General features: G+C 43.0%; 2 protein-coding genes across 11 annotated transcripts; both read right to left on the bottom strand.

Moving 5' to 3' along the window:
* Positions 1-1524: 1524 nt before the first annotated feature.
* Positions 1525-10194, bottom strand: cabp1a (calcium binding protein 1a). 2 transcript variants are annotated; one of them, XM_023393864.2, is made up of 7 exons: positions 9294-10194; positions 4271-4301; positions 3906-4049; positions 3688-3797; positions 3500-3574; positions 3331-3403; positions 1525-2809 (listed from the first exon to the last, which is right to left on the bottom strand). In XM_023393864.2, the coding sequence occupies exons 1-7, from the start codon at positions 10032-10034 to the stop codon at positions 2784-2786; spliced, it is 1200 nt and encodes a 399-aa protein (XP_023249632.1). In that variant the 5' UTR covers positions 10035-10194; the 3' UTR covers positions 1525-2783. The 2 variants fall into 2 exon arrangements, with proteins under 2 accessions (XP_023249632.1, XP_023249636.1); XM_023393868.2 differs by lacking the exon at positions 9294-10194 and adding an exon at positions 4422-5738.
* A 1884-nt stretch (positions 10195-12078) lies between these two features.
* On the bottom strand, positions 12079-19445 carry asphd2 (aspartate beta-hydroxylase domain containing 2). Of its 9 annotated transcripts, none has more exons than XM_087170355.1 (5): positions 19254-19445; positions 17006-17109; positions 15232-16447; positions 14627-14740; positions 12079-14364 (listed from the first exon to the last, which is right to left on the bottom strand). In XM_087170355.1, exons 3-5 carry the CDS (start codon positions 16094-16096, stop codon positions 14234-14236), a joined length of 1110 nt encoding a protein of 369 aa, XP_087026481.1. In that variant the 5' UTR covers positions 16097-16447; positions 17006-17109; positions 19254-19445; the 3' UTR covers positions 12079-14233. The 9 variants fall into 9 exon arrangements, with proteins under 9 accessions (XP_087026481.1, XP_087026480.1, XP_087026483.1 ...); XM_087170354.1 differs by lacking the exon at positions 19254-19445 and adding an exon at positions 17626-17989; XM_087170357.1 differs by lacking the exon at positions 19254-19445 and adding an exon at positions 17626-17989 and having other exon boundaries at positions 17010-17109.
* Positions 19446-20259: the final 814 nt, after the last annotated feature.

The following is a 20259-nucleotide window of genomic DNA, read 5'->3' as shown; positions in this document are numbered from 1 at the left end:
ACTGAAAGGAATGAATGGAGATAGTTGCTATGGCAACAGTATTACCTCTAGGGTGACAGGTGTTCAATGATTGTTTTTTACCTGACACAGCGTCGGTAAACATACGGTAAAATGCCCTCTTTTCTTAAAATGAACACACAGCTTTTTATGTTAATTGTTTGCTGCAGCTGATGTTGTAAATTTATCAATATTTTCCATACTGTAACTGAAAACTTCAACAAATTCATAATGTTTAAAGATGTTTTTATAAGCAGATGTGCAAATATGTGTTGCTGTTAGCTTGTTGCTGCTGCTTGCAACATTGTTTCTTCAGAAGTGGCCCAGAGGCAGCATGTAGCCTACTAGTTTCGTCGTGGGTGTTTCTCTGCCTGCAACAATCCCCTGTGTTTTTGCTAGATGAAAAACTTAATCTTGCACCGAATATTTTAGCGTTTATATTATGTTATTGTGGTCATTTTAACCTGTTACGAGACACTTTTATTTGTACTTTCACTTTTCATAATGTACCCAAAATAAAAACGCTATTGTTCTTCAAATGTTTTGGTTACAGTCATAACCTTGAAAAAGTAAGATTGAGTATTTAGATATTAAACCAAAGTTACAAAGGCACAAACATGGCAGAAATCTAAGTTGTTTTTTTTCCTCACCTATTTTTTTGGCATATAAAATGGAATAAATCTTTTGTTTGTAAAACTCATTAAAGCTACAGTATAGCCATAAACCTGAACCAATTTTGTGTCAACAGCTGTTGCAGAGTTATGGGGATCATAAAATGCTATGCATAGATAGAATCAGGAGACTTTGAGCTTTCAAACAATGTATAATTTGTCATGGCTGTGTGAAGACTGAGTCCAGTACAGACCAAAACACCTAAAGTACCAAGGCTGAAATGTCTCATGGGCAGGGTGCTGTATTTTAAAAGGTTAACTGTTCCGCATTATTTTACAAGTGTTCATATGATACCAAATAGTTTTAGCTGGAGTATGACAGTGAAATAAAATTACTGCACTTTCTTGTAAATTCTCTCTGTCGCTGCTGCCCAAACAAAGCAGAAGAGCATCTCTTTATGATATAATTTATGAATACTGTATCACTACCTAATATGTCTTTTGTAATATGTGTAATTACCAAACATGTTTGTTGTATAACAAATCTTTCATCAAAGATGAATTAGTCAAAGGTCACACAGGGACACAGTAAAGTTATTTACAATTATTTTCATTTGGTGACTTGCACAGTGATGGTTATGAAGTCTTTCTGCAGGGAAAATGTACCCAGCCTGCAGTCTTACCAGAGACTCATATCAATAATAGATGTTATGAGGAGGTTTGTCCTCAAGACATTCAGTGTCAGCACACACTGCTAATATGCTCATAGTGACATTCTGACAGGAATCATAGACACACAGTAAAGATCAAGAGGTAGTTTGAAACTTAAGGTCCATAACAAAACAAGCTTTTGTCAGTGTGTTTGAATATGTACAGTATATTTTCATTCAATGTCTAAATCAAAAACTCAAAACCATTTTCTACTGTATTGCTCCTGTATTTTCTTTGACAACTTCTCCACAGGAAAAGGGGCACAAATGTAAACACCTTTTATTTTTCTACAGTTAACTTGGCAAAGTATTTTGTTTACCTTGTTAGACAAAAATGCAAATGTGCATACTGAATTTAATAAATTTCTCTCTTTGGCATGCATAAAAATTGCTTTGACAACACAGATGTGTGGAATGTTACCACAAATACAATCATATTGACAGTGACGTACAGTACAGGTACAACATAATCATATCCACTGTAAATACAGTTCACACATGTCATTCCTACTGTATGTTCTCAGACAGGGCAAAATGGATTTTCCAAAAAAACAAAACAAACTCATTTCTTGTTCCCAAAGCTAGGTTAAAGACTCCAGGAATTCAAACCTGTGAGCATTGAAAGACAGTCCCGAGATGCTCCATTTACACTGCATAGGATGCTGCAAACCACAGTGGGCTATTGTCAGTGAGCACTTTGGGCCTCAGGATTTAAGTTCTGAAAGAGAGCTGTGCATCCTTGTAAATAGTGTTTCAGCTTCCCTTGATCTCAGACTGTAGAAGATAACATGTATGAAAGGTATTTCAAACTTCTGTCTCTCATTAATATCAGAGATCTGCTTCTTCGTTGCATGTAGCTGTCAGACAGTGACGCTTTTATCGGATCAGACTGGCACAGTGAAAAATCACAGATGGTCACACAGTTACAATACAGGTGTGATATTGCCACGTGGGTTCCTTGGTGGAGCACCAATGTCACACAAAGGACATTCCACTTACAGTTTCTAATATAACACATACTGTGTGAAAATGAACTGAAATGTCCAACAGTGCACTGATCTTTTACATATTTTCTACAGACATTCACTCTCTCGTCCTGACTTAGTTGTACATCAAAGGCGACATTTTGTGAGACACTTATTTTAACCATGTAGAGGATGAGACAAGACACCAGCAATCTAACCACACAGGAAGTCATTTAGTGAGAATTAAAGTGCAAAAACATAAGACAATCATTAGCTAGGCTACAGCAAATTCTGCCTCACTTGAACCAGAGACTTGTCAGGAAGAACACTTATTGATTGAAAGTGTGAGGTGACTCCTCGCTTTATAACATTCAAGGAGTTTTATTTCCAGTGTCACTCAGATTTGGATGGCTCAGAAGATCTTTGCAGGTCCTCTGTTGTACTTGGGCACGTTTAGAGGAGGACACAGCTTCACATTCAGGGCCGATCATTTTATGATCTTAGCGAGACATCATTCGTACAAACTCTGTGAAAAGAGGTGGAGGATGACAAAATGCAACAGTAGCACCACAGTCTTCAGTATTCTGTAAAGCTATCTGTAAGTTTTGCTATTGCTACATAGCTAACGTTAGCTTTAATAGCTGTTTACTTGTTTACTAACTCACCAGTCTAGGAGAAATGTTTCGAGTTCAGCATCAAACTTCATTCATCACTAGGAGCTGCCTCCAGTGGTGGAAACCAACTCTCTTGTTGTGCTTCTATTCTATCACCACTCATTTTCTTTTACTGAAGTTAGCATGCTAACCTGCTAGCCCTGGACCGTCTCATCACTTTACGATACTGAGTCGCTGTAGCATCCAGGCTACCCTGAAGTAGCGCTTCTCAGAGGGTATATTATAACCTCTAGTATTGTAAATGCAAAAATGGCTGAAGCTCTTGGCAAGACTGTTTAGTAAACAGCTGTTAATACTAATGTTGGCTATGTAGCAATAGCAAGACTTACAAATAGCTCCTTTAAAGTGAGTAGTTTGTGAAAGCTTGCATTACCTTCAAAGTCAACAAGCCCATCACCATTCAGGTCAACATCCCTCAGGATATCTTCCACTTCCTTTAGACCTACCTGGAAGAAAAAACAGGTTGGCAGAAGTAAGTGAAGCACCACACTCATATAAGAATGGTTTAGAGTCTTTCTGTTATATTACGATCCATATCTTACCTGTTGGCCCAGCAGCTTTCTCATTGCGTCTCGGAGTTCACATGTGCTTATGGCACCATCTCCATTAGTGTCAAACTGAGAACAAAAGGCAGAGTAAAGACATTAAAAATGGAAAAGCTACAAGTAAATATCAACACAACCAGAACTATGGAAACCAGTCATCAAAATTTGCATCCAGACACTCTTACCTCTCTAAACGCATCTTTCAACTCTTTTATTCCGATCATGTCTGCAGTTTCGGCGAGGAGTTTTGGGCCCATCAGCTCTACAAAATCCTCAAAATCAACATGACCTCCCACTAAAGAAGAATAGATTTCGGCACAGAATTTCAAACAACAATACACATTATATGCAACAAAGAGTTATATACATGATATATAAATACACACGACAGTTAAGTCCTTACAGTTCATGTTTATCTGTTGGCTCAGTTCAATCAGCTCCATTTCAGTGGGCATGTATCCCATGGTTCTCATACAGTTTCCTAGGTCTTTACAGCTGATGAAACCGTCCTTGTCCTTGTCAAACTCTTTAAAAGCATCCCGCAACTCTGATGAGCAGTAACAGAAAAATGTATTATCAAGTGAACAATACGGCTCTCATTTTTCTTACGTACTATTTTGCATGTAAGTACAAATTTTGGCAACACACATGAAAACCTGTTTGTTGTGTAAAGATCTTTGACAAACCTGTGGCATTTTTCAATTTCATTTCAATCTCTTTACAAAACATTTTGTTTGAATGAAAAACAATAAAGAAAGAGAAACTTACCATCCATTTCTTCTGGCCGCAGCTCTCTGTCCTATGAAGAAAAACCATTTAATAATTGGTCAATACAAAAAATATCACAACACATGAAAAAATAATAATCACACATCATAACAAACACACTCTTCTGTGTATGAGGTACATGCAAACATACCGCTGACAACGCTGTGATTCGAGTGATGCCCAAACCTAAATCAGCAACCTTCTCCATAACAATCCTCAGCAGTTTTTCCGAACCTCAACCTAAGGATGCCCAAAGGTAACAGTTGACTGGAACTATCTCACATCTCGATGACAAAAACTCCAAGTATAGATAGGCTGATTCCTATCAAGCACGACTAGGAGCCGTAAGTTCAAAGAAGAATGTGGCTGTTTCTATTTTTTTCAGAGCTTGCTCACAATGAACACCACCTTTAAAGGGCAGAGAGAGAGGGAGACATATCCCAGAACCCTCAGGGGTTAACAGCAGGAGCATTGAGAAGTCTAAACACAACAGTGAGTGCTGACGTCAGGCCCGAAGAACTGTCTGACCGGAACCACTGAGATATAAAAACACAGGAGGCAGCACATAAGCCCAAAGGAGCATAACCAGCCAGTCCAACATGCATGCATGCACAGCACCATCAGCGCATCAGCCATTCATCACTGCCGGTTCATCATCCATCATCGTTTATACTGACACGTTTTACGCCTGATCAGCTGACTCAAAAACCTCCATTACCCTGTTCTTTTTTATCAAGATGTGAAAGTACAAAATATTAGTTTGACAATTTGCCATTTATTTGCTTTATTGAGCGTTAGGTAAGAAGACCAGTGACACTCACTCTTATATCTGTCTGCTGAATATGTAACAGTACAGCCAGCAGTTGGTTAGCATAGCTTAGCATAAACACTGGAAACAGGGGGAAGCAGCTAGCCTTTGGACAGAACTAGGCTACATATTTACTGCACATACGTGGTATCGATCTTTTCATCTTACTCTTGGCCAGAGAGTGAATTATTGTATTTCTCAAAATGTCAAATAATCAAACTGTCAAAATATTTCACCAGTACTTTGTGCACTCACAGTACAAAATACAGATATACGCATCTGTGACAGTCAAGCAGTGGGACAAAGAGTCGGTGCATCGCTACACCTGTTTGACCCTTAGAGGTTGGAAACTGCTGATATAATGTGAGTATGTACAAATGTACAAATGAATATTGTTGCCTTCACAAGTTCCTACAGACTCTTGCAGTACTCACTCTTGTGAGCTTTCAGGCTCATCCATTTTCCAAACCTGTGTGTTCCCCACGGGCAGATGGCAGGATACCAGTCAGAAGCAGCGAGAGTAGAAACAGCAAGAAGTGATGATAGAAAAAAGGGTCTCTACAAGCCAGTGGTGAAAATTATTACAGCAGATTGTTTGGTAATAATAAGCTTTGCTGATATGAATAGAGACAGAAGTAGATTTACAAAAAGGTGTTTGTCCAGACTTACGTACAGCCTGCCTGCACTTGGCCACGCCTTTACTCAGGAAGACACAGGTTTGTCCCAGTATGTTGCTCACGAGAACACAGTTTTGCGTCATGGAAACAATGGACTCCTGATAAGGCACAAGATACCCTGCCTGGCCCATCTCCTCACAGGACAGCACCCCTCTGAATCTCCTCTCTGCATCCTGGAGCATCTTTCCAGAGGGGTGCAGAGACAGAGTTAGAGGCTTCAGAGTTGAATAAAGGTACAAACTAAGAGAGGATGTGGCACAGTCTATGTAGACTGCGTATATTCTGGAAAATACACACTAGATTAAATGGAAATTTATGGAAATATCAAAACAAGGCAGACGTTGAAATGCATCAATAAAGCAGTATAATGTTGCCAACTTTCCGCTCATTGTTCATAACTGTTTACGTGCCACGTTGTGCGGACTGGCACCATACACCTATACACTGTCACCGGAACAGTAAACATACTCAGAAGCACAGAAAAGGCGAACTAAGCAGCAGCTGTGTTGTCACAGAGATTAAAACATTATTCTGTGAAGACATTTGGACATATTTTCCCCTGTGTGCTTTTTAGAAAACAGAAGCCTGTTGCACGCCAAGGGTCTGAAACCATTCATCTAATGCCAGGTCAACAAAACACACAACAGAGACATTTATAAGCCTTGGCAGAAAAAGTTTCAGTAACTTTCAGTACAAACCACCAACATTAAACAGTGTGGATATTAAAACTCCTAACCCCATAATCTAGACCTAAACTGAGTCTAGTATAAACAACACATGCTGACTTTGACTGCAGGAGGATATCATCAAAAACACATACAGATAAAAATGTTCTAAATCCTCTGCACACAACTCCGCATAAAATATAAACAAAATTTCCAAAATGCCAAACTACTGTCAAGTTTTATTTTTCAGTTTCAGTTTTGAATGCAGCAAACAGATTGAGAAAGACAGGGTGTAACAGTGCACCACACTGAAAACAGTCTTACCGTCCTCACAGGCCAGTCTAAGCAGTTTCCCATACCAAAAGAGAAAAGAGACACCAAAAAGGACCATGAGGACTTTTTCTCTGATAAGTTTGCAGTTTGGGTTTGGAAAGGAGTGCAAACTCTGGTTTCAGCAAGACCCATGAAGCCCCGGGTGCTAACCTACAGCTGATCAAAAAAACACACAAACTGTGAGCTGCACTGTACTGCTCTATCTGTATGAAATGAAAGTAGCAAAGTAGTGTCAGTGACACGGTGTGTGTGTGAGAGAGAGAGGGAGAGAGAGAGAGACGGGGGAGAAGAGTGAGGGTGAGAAACTAAATGAGGGAGCGAAGTGGACCGAAGAGGGAAAGAGAAGTATGCCTATTAAAGGAAAAGAGAGAGTGAGTGTCTGTGAGATATTTCACCCGAGTTGTCACACTGACCAAACTATTGCAGTTATTCTGTGAACCACACAGATAATTCACAAAAAGCATCACAGGCAAGAATAAACAAGAGGGATGTAATGCGCTGTTTCAGCTTTCCCACAGGAAGCTGCACCTGACTAGTAACCTTTCACTTCAGGGTCACACAGATAGTGCAACGTGTTTGCTGTTTCTGTGCTATTAAAATCTGAAACAGGCAAGTTGACAGGAACACGCTGTGTTTAATGACCTATTTCCACTCTCGCTGTTCTCCTCACCTGCACTCTCGCACTCAAGTGCTAAACCAACCAGTCAATTTGCAGCCTTGAGATTACATTTGAATTCATATATTCTACCTCCGGTTTCTGCATCTGCTGCTTTGTTTTTCTTGCTTTACACCCCCCCCCCCCCCCCCCCCCCCCCCACACACACACACACACACCATCCTGTGCCCTCTGCAGGCGAAGACAAGGTCACTCTGACCTACAGCAGCCACATGGCACCAACGACAATCACACAAAGACCGTGAAAGGCTGGAATTCAGTCACTGTATGTGTGTGTGCATATATAAATAATACTATAATAATAATAATAATAATAATAATAATAATAATAATAATAATGATAGAATAATAATACCAGACTAGAAGTAGTTGTCACAATGTCCACAATCACCTTCTGTTCACATGTATTTCCAACTGGGCAAATCAAAACAAACCTGTAGCCAGAGCAGTGAAAATCTGGTTTACTTTGAATTGCATTGTTCAGACAAAATGCCAAAGGCAGTGTGTGTGTGTGTGGTGTGTGTTTGCGTGTGTGTTTGCGTGTGTGCGTGTGTGTCAAACCAAGCGTTTCATTTCTGCCTGTCACTGAACTCCTCTCCATCTAGCTGTCTCATCAACGACCTTTTTCAGGTCACACTAATGTTTTCACTGAGCTGCTCGCACACTGACTCATGGGTTATTTGTAGAATAGGCTTTCATACTATAAGTACTAGAAGACATTTCTCTTGGAGCCATCTCTTCCATATGGAGCCTATTTTACAGCCGAGAGCTTCCCAATTCTGTAACGTACGTAAATCCCCTCCTGATTCTTGAAGAGATCAAAATGCGAGCACCATACATGGAGGCAAATAAACTCTGACTTCTGTGGAAGAGAGCAGAGAGATGCCCTGAGTAAACAACTTATCAGCAGGAGTTAAAACAGCGAGATGGAAACCAAGGCAGGTTGCAGACTTTAGCTTTCTGAGCTAAAATTCTGCAAAACCACATCACTGATAAGAATCCCAGCATATTAAGATGAACGCTCTTCCTCTGTATAAATAGATCTGTGGCTCAAAATAGAGCCTCCACCACCAAGAGGAACATCAAAGTGATTTCCTTCTAACTCAACACAACAATCACTGCAGTGTTTTCCCGGCTCAGTGATACAGGAACATGAATATCTGTCTTTGACCAAATACACATTAGCACATCAGAGATTTTCACCTCTCTGATACTATAGAGCATTTCATCTGCCCCGGCACATCCACTTCAATAAGGCAGGGTTTCCTGGCTGTGGAAGTCTGTAGGAGGCAGCGCTGTATTTACAAATTACATAAGGAATGAATGTGTAGAAGGAGCTTTTCCCCTCTATGCTGGTCCAGTGATAACAGTGTTTGCAGACTGCATCACAGAGCACATTAGCTTATATTGATTGGAAACAGGACGTCATTGGAGCCAGAGGCCACGGTTCAACCTCTTCTGTAGAAATATAGAAACGAAGCACTATTTTCAACTGAGCAGTTCTGCAGGGAAAGACTCAGTAAACTTAATGCATTAGATTTTTTTTTTAGAAGAATCCTGCAGGAAAAACCCTGGCATCATCCATTCAAATTAGTTTACAAAATCATTTCACTTCGCAAACCTTCTCTTAGTTCAACATATAGAACAGATTACTCCAATTACTTTTCACATAAATTGTGATTTGGGTTTGGTGTGTCACTGTCACAGCTTGTCAGGGGCCACGACATTCACAAGGAGCATCTCTGCACTTCACACACTAAAACTCCTCAAATGAGTGTAACCAACTGATCGGTTGTGGGGTTGATTTAATGCAGACAAGTCATTGTTAAGCACACATTCATTTGTCCATATTTCAGGGCCTTACCTGCCCAAAGAGTGAGTTAAGGATGGTGCGTAAATTGATATCGGATGCAGAAGAAGCAGCGCTGGACCTCCGGGAGCGACGAGAGGACCTGCTAGACAGCGGGGCCAGGGAGCATGAGGACGGGGAGGGACTGATGACCTGAGCGCCACTATTTGCTAAACTGGCCCCCTTGTGGTCCCTGGGTTCGCAGAGAGGAGCCCTGTCGTCGTTGCTGTCCGACAGTGAGGGCACCCTGGGGATCGGGCGGGTGTGAGTGTGACAGCGGCGGCGATGCTCGGGTTCCGGCGCGCCTGCTGCCGGCGGACGGTCCTCCCGGTTGTGCTTCCTGCGGTGGTGGTGCCGGTGTGTGGGTTTGGATGACCTGCAGCGCTCCCTCACACCTCGGCCCGCCTCGCCGTTGGGCTCCGGCGGGTCGGGAACTTGGCTGTGAGGGGCATGTGACTTGCACTTGTCCCGAGCGGCTGCGTTAGTACTACTGTCCTGGCTGCCGAGGAGGGAGGGGTGGCACAGGGGTCTCCGGGCACTGATGTCGCACTCGGCCGACCAGAAGGACTCCTCGGCTTTGCTGCTGCTGCTCTGGAGTGCAGCAAGACGGTGGTGATGCTGGTGCTGATGCTGATGGTGATGCTGACTTCTCCGGCTCTCTGCGGTACGTTCGGGGAGGTGTGTCGGTCTCCTCGCCGCCGAAGATGATTTCAACAAGGAGGTCGTGGATTCAGATTTTGGAAAAGAGGAGCTCATAGCTGCGGATCTGGTCTAGTCTATCCCGGCGGGCTGATCCTCGACATCAGTTGCCGCTTTCTCCCCATTGTCGACCCATATTCTCCAGCAGCGCCTGCCCGCGTTAACTTAAGCTACATTTCACCACCTGGCTGATGTGAGGCAGCGCAGGCGGAGCGCGCACAGACAGAGGAACGGAGGGGGCACACACGTCGCTGCAGAGCGCGTCACCTTTTCATTGATGTGGATGCTTGTCTCTGGCATCGTGGCGATGACGTGGGTGGGGACGGTAGTAAGGTATAGGCTGCCAGTGGTCGGCAAACTTTCCCATGACAAAGACAAACCAGACAGATAAAATCCCAGAGTCCCGTGAAATGAAAATTTGCTCCATTAGGAGCTCGGATAACGACTGAGATCTCATGATCCACTGTAGGCAGAAAAAATATAGTTATTCTCATGGGTCGGTAAAAAAACAAAAAACAAAACAAAAAACCAATGGAAATCAATGAGCTACTGCGAGCTTTAACACATCCCTGAAATTTTGTCAGCAAAGAGTTAATTCTATTCTAATTCTATATTATGTGGTTTGTGTGGTCACAGATATTGGTTTGGCATCAGAGACAGTATAATACTTAGTGTTTTTCTGTCTTAATGGACCCATTTCATCCTATTGAATTAAACTACTAATAAAAATATCCCCAAATGTCCAAAAGTCAAGTGAACACAAACTACTGGATTTCACAGGGGTCATGCTGTTGTGTCTCTGTCTGTATTTCATTTCATATCATGTCATTTGAATGAAATTAAAATGATATTAAACAATTCTTCACTTTGTCTGGGGCCCATATAAGACCCCATCAGCTACACCTAGAGGTCCCTGGATCCCACTGCAGCTAATCCCCACACAGCTGTGGCTTATAAAAGAGACACATTTTATTACATTTGTACACCTGTGGCTGATTATTTATTATGAATTATTGATGTTAATGCATATCACTCAAAGTATAATCCCTCTGCAGACACGTGTCTCTGTGTGAGCTTTAAATCGTTACTCCCTCCCACCATGCTCACTCAAACTCACAGAGCTTCACCCAGTCTGGATACAAAGCAGTGATGTAACAGTAACTGCTACAGTCTGCTTTAATAATTCAGGAGCTGTCACATTGTAACAAAAGAACATGTAGTCTATACACATCAACACTAAGGTCTTTATACATGAGTTATGGGTTATTATTGGTATCAACCTCACATCAACATGTGCCTTCATCCATGAAAGCCACAGGCCGACAGATGTGGACGCTCGAATGCACCTTTACAGAATCCATGACTCCCAGTGAAAGATGCTGATTTGTGTTTGAATCCCCTTCCTCGACAGAAGTATCAACCTGTGCGTATGTTCCTCATGAAGCCATGAACTTACAAGTAACGATGACACTGCTGTTTTTATTTAACATGATTTTACTATTGCCTCAGCATTTTTAGTGCTGCTGCCTTCGTTTCTTCCAGAGGCGATACCGGTCTGATAGGAGAAAACTGCTGTGAGAAAACAGAGCAGTGACAACATCAGAGCATGCCCACACCTCCCAGTGCCACTGCTATAAAACTGCATCTGGCTGAAAATAGGCGACACAATGTATCTTGTCCCCTTGCTTCATATAGATAGATAGATATAGATAGACTTTATTTATCCCCTAAGGGAAATTCAAGCCCAGCAGCTCATTAGTAATAATAATATTATAATATTAATAATAATAGTTAATGATAAATAATAAACATAAATATAATACAGTAAAATTGGTCCACTTCCTTTGTCTGAGTTGTTGTGTAGCCTGATGGCAGTGGGAACAAAGGATCTCCTGAACCTCTCTGTTCTGCAAGCGCAGTTTGCTGCAGCTGCTTCTCTGTCCTGCCACAATGTTGTGGAGAGGGTGGTATGGTATTGTGAATAAGTCTTTCTCCTTCTGAAACGGCTCATTCAGCAGTAAAATCTCATGCTGTGATTAGTCCATCTCTTGTTTCACATCTGTGATATCTGTGTAAAAGTGACACTTCTGACAACAGCTGGTTAAATAAGATACTCGACCATTTATTAAATGTACAGAAATACTGTTCAAAATCCACACAAGAATGTGTTAAAGGACAAATCATTAATCCAAATGTAAACAAAATGGTTGTCCCGTCATATACTGTATATGTAAAGCAAATGCTTTGGGAATGACAGTTTTCGTACTCTAAAGTGGATTGACAGCACTCTTGATTTGAACCCTAATCATGGACAGCTCAATGTGAGTGTCAGTGTCGTCTCGTGTTGTAAACAGCTTGTAAGTGATGATCATACTTTTGTAAACATTATAGATGATTATCTTGAATTGCGATGGACTAGTAAAGCTGCTGAAGATTAATTTTCACTACCCTTTAGACTGTGCACATATATCCATGAAGTGCTGTGGGAGAATTAAGGATTGTGGCTTTTTAATAATGGATACCATATGGCTCGGCCAAATTACAGAGTGACAACATAAAAAAACATCACAGAACAACAGAGATAATACTTCATAAACATTTTACAGAATCTACAAATTGAATCTATCAAAATGATTTTCATGGTTGGCTTTTCAGAGAATGAAGTGCAATCACTTTAGCTGTAAATCAAGACAACACAATAGTTATAGCATTGAAGACAATCATTTCAAAACATCTCAGACTGCTCGGTTTGTTACCTCAACCCTATTTACAGAAATACAAACCTGATATCAAATACAACCAAATTACAAGAGTTTAGTAAATTTACCAAAAACACTTCATCTCCAGTGTTACAGCACAGGCCGGCTCACACTATTTGACCTAAAAATGTGCTTCTCTAACCATGTCTTGTGAAAGCAGGACTGATTTTCGAAGGGGAGCACAATAAACTACCACACCGGCAGGAGTCGTGACAGAGACATTAGCTGCGTCTGTAAACATTCACGTCATGGTGGACATTGGACCTCGGTTATCAAACCACATGTGGATGAATCTGTTCGCCTCAACGACGTACCACTGTCTGCAATGCATGCGGTTTATTTATCTAGAAACAGTCGCCAGTTCAGTCAGAATGTCAGAAAATCTAAACTGTGCAACCTGTAACTCACCGAGAAACATCCCAGTGTGGCTCAATTAATGACCTCGTCATTGACTCAATGTGCCTATCAGAACCTTTTCCACAGAAAACCCACCAGTGCTCTGGCAGTGGTTCCTTTTAGCATCACTTTTGCTGTGACGTTACATGAATCATAATGGATTCTACAATCACTGAAAATATGACAACATTCTTGAGGCGGGAGAGCGCCGGGTCGTTCATCAAAACTTAAAAAAGTCGAAAATTTGAATTTGAAGTGGGACTGGATGTGTTGAGGAACATCAAAAAAAGTTGAATGATCAAATTTCTTAGCCCTTGCGGAAATGTATGCAGGTGTTACAGCAGGTGTAAAAGAATCAGTAAAGATGTGTTCGATGTTAAGTGTAAAGTAATGTGTGTTTGTGTTGTGTCTCTAAAGTCTGGGGAGAGTTTGGGGGCCCGTAAAACGCTTACTCAAGTGACTCCAGCTCATTCATAGCTAATAGAATAGGTTGGCCTGTGGAACTTTTTATGTGTAACAGCGAGAGTGTGACACATTATTGTTCGGCTCGCTACGACTCATTTATCACATCTGTAGTGTAATTTGCTCACTACCAGCAACCTGTTGAACTGTTTCAAGCAGCAGCCAAACTAAATCTGTCATGATCCAAATCTTGGACAGAAATAAATTCGGTCCAAAGTTAGAGGAAAAATATATTTGCTGGAACAAATAAATCACTCATTTATGTGTAAATTCACAGAACAGTCAGTGATTTCAAATAAAATAACCTAAAATGTCACTGCCATGGTATTAATCCAAACTAATAAAATGGCTGCATCAACAATAGTGCGCCTGCTATGTTTTAAAAAAATGGAAGTAAATACTTTCAAGTGTGGCTGTCTGTTACCACGCAGGCAGAAACATGAACATGGCTGATAAAAGAGGCCCAATGTTTAGTCATCTGCTAAGAAGAGTTATGAGAGATACTGTACGAGCCGGAGAATATGTACACAGTGAATGTGAGAGCTGGTCTGGAGGCAGAAAAAGAGTCGCTCCCCCATCCTACATACACTTCCCTAAAGGCCATCTGTCTCTCGCTTGGACATGGTTTCTCACTCACACCTATTTCCCTTCCTTGTCCTCTAAACGGCCCGGAGTAAAAATGTAGTCCAAGGCTTGTCTCTCTGCAGCGGCCACGTTGGGGTGCCAGAGGTCCACCATGAAGACCACCCTGGGGCCGTCCTCTGCGCCACCTACACACACACATGCACACACACACACACACACACACACACACACACACACACACAGACACACATAGAAACATAAGAGGCAGAAAAAAAATCAAGAACCCCACGGTCTTGAACTGAAATCCATATCAGACTCATAATGAAAAGGCTCTCCAATTCCCTAAGCGATATTGGATTATACCGTTTTTTAGGTCAATCCTCCTTCAAGGAATAAATAAAAAGGGAGCGAGTGCAATAAAATATTCAATTTTAAATCCCTTCTTACCCTCGTGAAAAGCCCTGTGGAGGAAGGAGTCGTCAAAAAGCAGACAGCTGCCCTCAGACCAGCACTGTGGCTCTCCACCAACAACAAGCTCACAGGAAGGGGGCACTCTGAGACCTGCCGGGAGAAAAAAACAAAAAAACACACAAGTCCACTTACTGCATACAAGGCATTTAGAAACATTTTGTGTTGCTAACCAACCTCCCAGGTGACACATCCCACACAAAATGTTCTGTTCTTAAAGCATCCTGTATCATTATAGTATGCCGTTTTACAGCATCCTGCCTACACAACAATGGACATTACTATTTATAGCCGTCTCACAGAGTACAAATGGAAATAGAATCAAAAGCCTCAGGTGCAGCGAAAACAAATGGAATTTTTTTGCATTTGCCTGAAAATTTCATCCATGAGGCTCCATCGCTCGAGAGGATTCAGGATCTCGGTCTAAAAACTACAGCAGCTGATTCGCCGGGCTGCTCCTCTCCTCTACTTAAATATGCTTCTTACTGAAATCATCTGCTGTTGTGTTGAGTTCAGTACCCATAGAGCCACACACATCACATGGCTGAATCAGTTTCAGCTCACTCCACACTTCACTCTCTTACCCAGGTGGCAGCGCAGCCTGACATTTGTTGGACCGTAATGCTCAGTGATCAGGGCTCCAGGCGTCAGCACGGAGAAGCAGGCGTTGCCAAACACGTTGTTGGCGATGAAGGTGCGCAGCTGTCCCAGCACCCTCCACGCCCGCGGGCATCTCCTGACATTCAGAACCAGAGGGGTGCCTTGGTTGACCAGGTAGTAGGTCCACCACTGCCCACGAGGAGTGCTGTTGGCTTTCCACCCTGGCGGGAGGGAGGAGCCGCTGCGGGCCGGCGGTTGGTGGTAGATGCTCTCAAACTCGGCCAGAAGTGCGGGGAAGCTCTGCTCCAGCAGCTCCACGTCGTGTCTCTGCACTTCCCTGGAGAAGAAAGGGGCTGACGGCAGGTCGGGGAGGAAGAAGACCTCTGGCCGCTGGATGGTTGGTCGGCTGTTGAGGTATCGGCCTTGATCGCGGACCCCTTTATGCACCCGGCCCATACCTGACCAGGTGTAGCGCTTGGCGTAATCCTGCAGGCTGTGATAGAGCCTCTGGTTCAGGCTTTCCCCAGCGCTGGTGCAGCGGAAACACTCTGACGACTGGCAGAAAGCAAAGCCGTTCTGCTCCTCTAGCATTGATCCGTGTTTCCCTTTGCCCCTGCCGCGACAGTCTGAACTCATGAAGCCCCCCACCACCCCTCCGATCCGGCCGGGCCCAGCCAGATACCTCCCACGCAAGGGGCTGGATCCGTGCTCCCGGCCCACCCTGTAACAATACCACATAAACAGCAGCAGCACACACATGGCTATGGCAAAAGCACAGATCTCACACTCCCGTATAGACTGCATCCCTCCAGCCACCATCTCCCTCACACTCTCTAGTGACCACTCCATCTCGCCTCCTCTCTGGATTGCTGATTCTGACAGGAGGGGGGGGGGAGCGCTGATGAAAGATGAGCTAACACGTCTTTTCTTGATTTTCCTGATCGTGATTGAAAGGGGCCTTAAACCACACACGGGGTGTTAGTGAGTCTAGTGTTGAGCAGCTCTTATCGCTGCCCCTATTGTAAACAGTCTGCTGATTAGATCTGACACCCTCGCTCTTCAGTCCTAACATTTCAGCACTCTGCAGCGAGGGAAGGTTTCTCCTTGCATGATGTCTGGCTGTGCGGTATTTGTGCTGCTCCCTCTCTCACTCTCTCAGACAAATGCAGACAGACACCGCACCTTAGGGTTCTCTGTTCTCTGAAAAACAAAGACAGAAGGAGAGAGAGAGGGATGAGAAAGAGAAGAGGATGCTGTAAGTGACATCAGGACAAAGCAGCGATTGATATTCAGGCTCCAAACTCTGTTCAATGTGAATGTGTTCGCTCGCAGAGGGAGTTCATCTGATGCAGGCGTCCTCACTCTTTGCTTTGTGTCTGTGAAAGATAAATTCCTCGTCAGAGTTTGACAGCAAATTCTCCTCTTGTGTGCAGCATATGTAAAACACACCTGCTGAAACTCACCCACACACTGTGGACTTCAAAGTGACTGCACCCGAGTGCGTGCGCGCACGCACACGCACGCACGCACACACACACACACACACACACACACACACACACACACACACACACACACACACACACACCCCTGTGCTGCACTGTGTAAAATCATGAGTCATGGGCACATAGCTGCATTTAACACAAATCCAAAACCCTTTTGTCTTTTTTGGCCCACCACGCGCACGCACACACACACACACACACGCGCGCGCCCTAAACAGTGAATTATGTAAACGTAAACAGTGTTGATACCCACCCACATTTATAATTGGCATTCATAGGTTGCTCAGCAGGAGCTGCATAAATGGATCCTCAGGGGGAGGGAGGGGGCGAGCTGTAGACTGTGTAATCGTATGCTGCCTAAGTAAAAAAAACAAAAAACAACAGAAGATTGGATTACATGAGAATGATTATATAATGATAATGGTCCAGCAGCCAAAACGCGAGGAGTGCAATGCGTCAACAGTGATCAGAAGTCCACGATGCGCCCTCACCAAAAATGGTCGGGTAATCCTGCTCCAATAGATCCTCCCCTACATCCTGTCTGACAGCATCAAGACGCCCCCACATCCCCCACACACTCCCGCTGCTCTTAGGATGGACTGACCATCAAACCCAACCATGAAGCCATCCAAAACACACACACACACACACACACCATGCATTATTCCTCCAATACTGCACTATTCTCCTGCTAGAGCTGCTGCCACCAGGGCCAAGCTGCCATACAAACTGATGATCACGATATTGATGAGCTGTAACGTTCAATAAGCTATACGGCAAACAAGCAGGTCGCGGTAACCGAGCTCATGTGTCCCTGCCTGGAGCTACGTGGCTGTTTGGTGCGTTGATTCGTGCACAGGAGTGCGTCCATACCTACTCAACATTCATGACTGTGGCCAGTGGAGAGGAGAGGCGCACAGGTGTTTCTCCAGGCGAAGCTGCGCACCACTGCAGTGCACACGGTAGACGGATATCACTTGCCAACATTATAGGAAAATGCACAAAAGAAGTCCTAACTGGAAGAGACACCCATCGTATGACTGGGAGGAAAAAAAACCCAAAGCTGCCGTAGCGACGGTGTGACTCGCTGTCTGCCTGTCTGTGGTGGACAGCAGCGGCGGACAGGCTTCAGATAATATTGTTGTAAATACTCAAGCTCCACCAGGGGAAGGCACCCAGCGTCAAGCACCCGCAGGAATATGCAAGTGTTTCCGGGTACACATTTCAAAATAAGCGTCTAGGTGAAGACGGTGAAATTAATCTGCAAAAAAAGCAGAAATGCTTGAACTCCAAACTCCTCCCACCTCCATACAAGACCATGGTGCAACAACCTCCAGTAAAAAAAAAAGAAGAAAAAAAAAGAGACAGATTGTAAAATAACAAAATGGTCAAAATCAAACTAGAAGAGGCAAAACTTTTAGTCCCTAAAATGGCTTAAGCCTCAAACACTGAATCTTACAATTCCCACAATCAAGCTTAATAGCATCTTGCATCTGCCATATAAAATGCCCCCACCTTGCAAACCCCATCCCCACGTTATAATGCAGCTTTACTGTCAAATACATCTCAGTCTCAAAACAACCCTGGTGATTATTTTGTCAGACTTTTAAACGCTCCTTCCTTAGCCACAGAACACATCATACAACTGTTTTCACAGGCTGAGTTGTGGAGTTGAAGGAGTGTCCCCTGATTTTTTTAGTAACTGTGTCACTGGGACAATGACACAGATTTGTTCTGGCTCGTGTCGACTCGATTGTTTACATCAGCACGGATTCACCTCCAACTTTACCTGGGATGAAAGCTGGAGGGGAATCCAACTTTGTTGCCCACGTTCAGGTTTAAAACAGGCCACTGCTCCGGCTGCCTTGATTCGAAATGTGATCAGTTTTAGGGCCTGAGTGGCCAAGCTATGTGACTGGGACTGAACACCTGAGTGAGAAACCACAGGGTGATGTCGCACTCACCTGATCCGCAGCCGTCTGCAGAAAATGGAACCACATAAACATATTTTTTGTTTTCATGCTAAATTTGTTTTCAGGTTTTTCCAAGACGCTGGACTTAATTACTGCTCTGTAATTATTCCACTGAGAAGGTTTAACACAAAATTTTTCCCTCTATACCTGTGTGCTGCAGCTAAACAGCTTGACTGATTACTTGATTAGTCATTCAACAGAAAATTCACCTGCAACTATTTTGATAATTGATTCTTTATTTCAGTCAGTCATCAAGGAAAAGGATTTGATACTTTTCATTGTCAAACATGATATTAAAGTGAATACTGTGGGATTTGAACTGATGTGACTGTGAATATTTTCCTACAATTCATAAACAAAACGATTAATTGATTAATTAAGAAAATAACTGGCAGATTAACAGACAATGACAATAATCGTTAGCTGCAGCACTAATAAAAGCCTAGAGATTATTTTTAAATAAACTCACTGTTGTCTCTTCTTTTACTTTGAAGTCAGTTACCTTACATCCGGTACAGCTCTTATTACCTTCGGTTGACTTGACACATCTGAAAGCCTTCTTCCGTATGTCTCATGGCTCGCCTAGCGACTACTGGTTGACACAACTGCAGACAGCATTTCCCAGGATGCATTGCAGCTTGTCAAGATTTCGCCCGCAGCGGTCGCAGAGCAGCGGCTTGATGTTGATGGTTTAGGACAAAACACGGTTAAGAAATTTTTCCTAGAACAGTCCAACTGCCCCCCCCCACCACCACCACACACACACACACTCACACACTCACACACCCCACACACACACACACACACACTCACACACTCACACACCACACACACACACACACACACACACACACACACACACCCCACACACACACCCTCTCCCACCGGCTCTCAGACCTGTTTTTTCCAATAGTAGACTAAAGTCTGCAGTCGGACCTTCTTGTTTTTTTATTTGGGGCGGGAAAATGAAAACTCGCACAGCAACATAATAAGATAACATCATGACATGCCCTGACTGGTCTGTTAGGAGGATAAGCTCTGTTTTACATCTGTTCAGCACCAGTAAAGCTGGTTATTGAACAAACTTTTTTAAAATTTAATTTAGTTTAATTAATTTTTTTTTACCTTAAAGCTGTTGGCTCAGCAGGGGGCAACTCAGGGAATATATTCATATTCTTAACCATAAATGAGGAATGATGAAAAGGTAAGGTTTGCTCCCTCATGCCGGCTCTGTTACAAGAATCTGATTTTAACGGAGTAATCTGGAGCTTTGCTGAGGAGAAAAAAACAACAAATTCTCCTCAAATCTGGAGCCTGGAAATTATGTAAAAACATGTTTTCCCCAGCTAAGTGATCCAATTTCATTTTTGGATCACACCCCTGAAAAACATAAATAAGTTTGTCAGTGGATTCAAAGACCAATTTCGGAGATGATGAACACTCACAGTAAAGGTGGAGACTTTTCATCTGGATCGCTTATAGCACATTTACACTTGATCTGATCCGTGGAGCTTGCCTACAACTCACACCTGCC

This window comes from Seriola lalandi, unplaced genomic scaffold, assembly GCF_002814215.2.
Source record: "Seriola lalandi dorsalis isolate HSWRI2012SDOR001 ecotype SW California unplaced genomic scaffold, Sedor1 jcf7180002054945, whole genome shotgun sequence".
NCBI lineage: Eukaryota > Metazoa > Chordata > Actinopteri > Carangiformes > Carangidae > Seriola > Seriola lalandi.
This window is presented reverse-complemented; position numbering and strand designations above follow the sequence as displayed.

Excerpts from the sequence above, each read along its gene's own strand:
- asphd2 (XM_087170355.1), bottom strand. The coding sequence starts at position 16,096 with ATGGAGTGGTCACTAGAGAGTGTGAGGGAGATGGTGGCTGGAGGGATG. Across the intron at positions 14,741-15,231 it reads CAGGCTGCGCTGCCACCTGG|GTCTCAGAGTGCCCCCTTCC; the intron begins GTAAGAGAGTGA and ends TTCTCCCGGCAG. Across the intron at positions 14,365-14,626 it reads CCACAGGGCTTTTCACGAGG|GTGGCGCAGAGGACGGCCCC; the intron begins GTAAGAAGGGAT and ends GTGTGTGTGTAG.
- cabp1a (XM_023393864.2), bottom strand. The coding sequence starts at position 10,034 with ATGAGCTCCTCTTTTCCAAAATCTGAATCCACGACCTCCTTGTTGAAA. Across the intron at positions 3,798-3,905 it reads CCAACAGATAAACATGAACT|TGGGAGGTCATGTTGATTTT; the intron begins GTAAGGACTTAA and ends ATTCTTCTTTAG. Across the intron at positions 3,575-3,687 it reads TGAAAGATGCGTTTAGAGAG|TTTGACACTAATGGAGATGG; the intron begins GTAAGAGTGTCT and ends TTTTGTTCTCAG.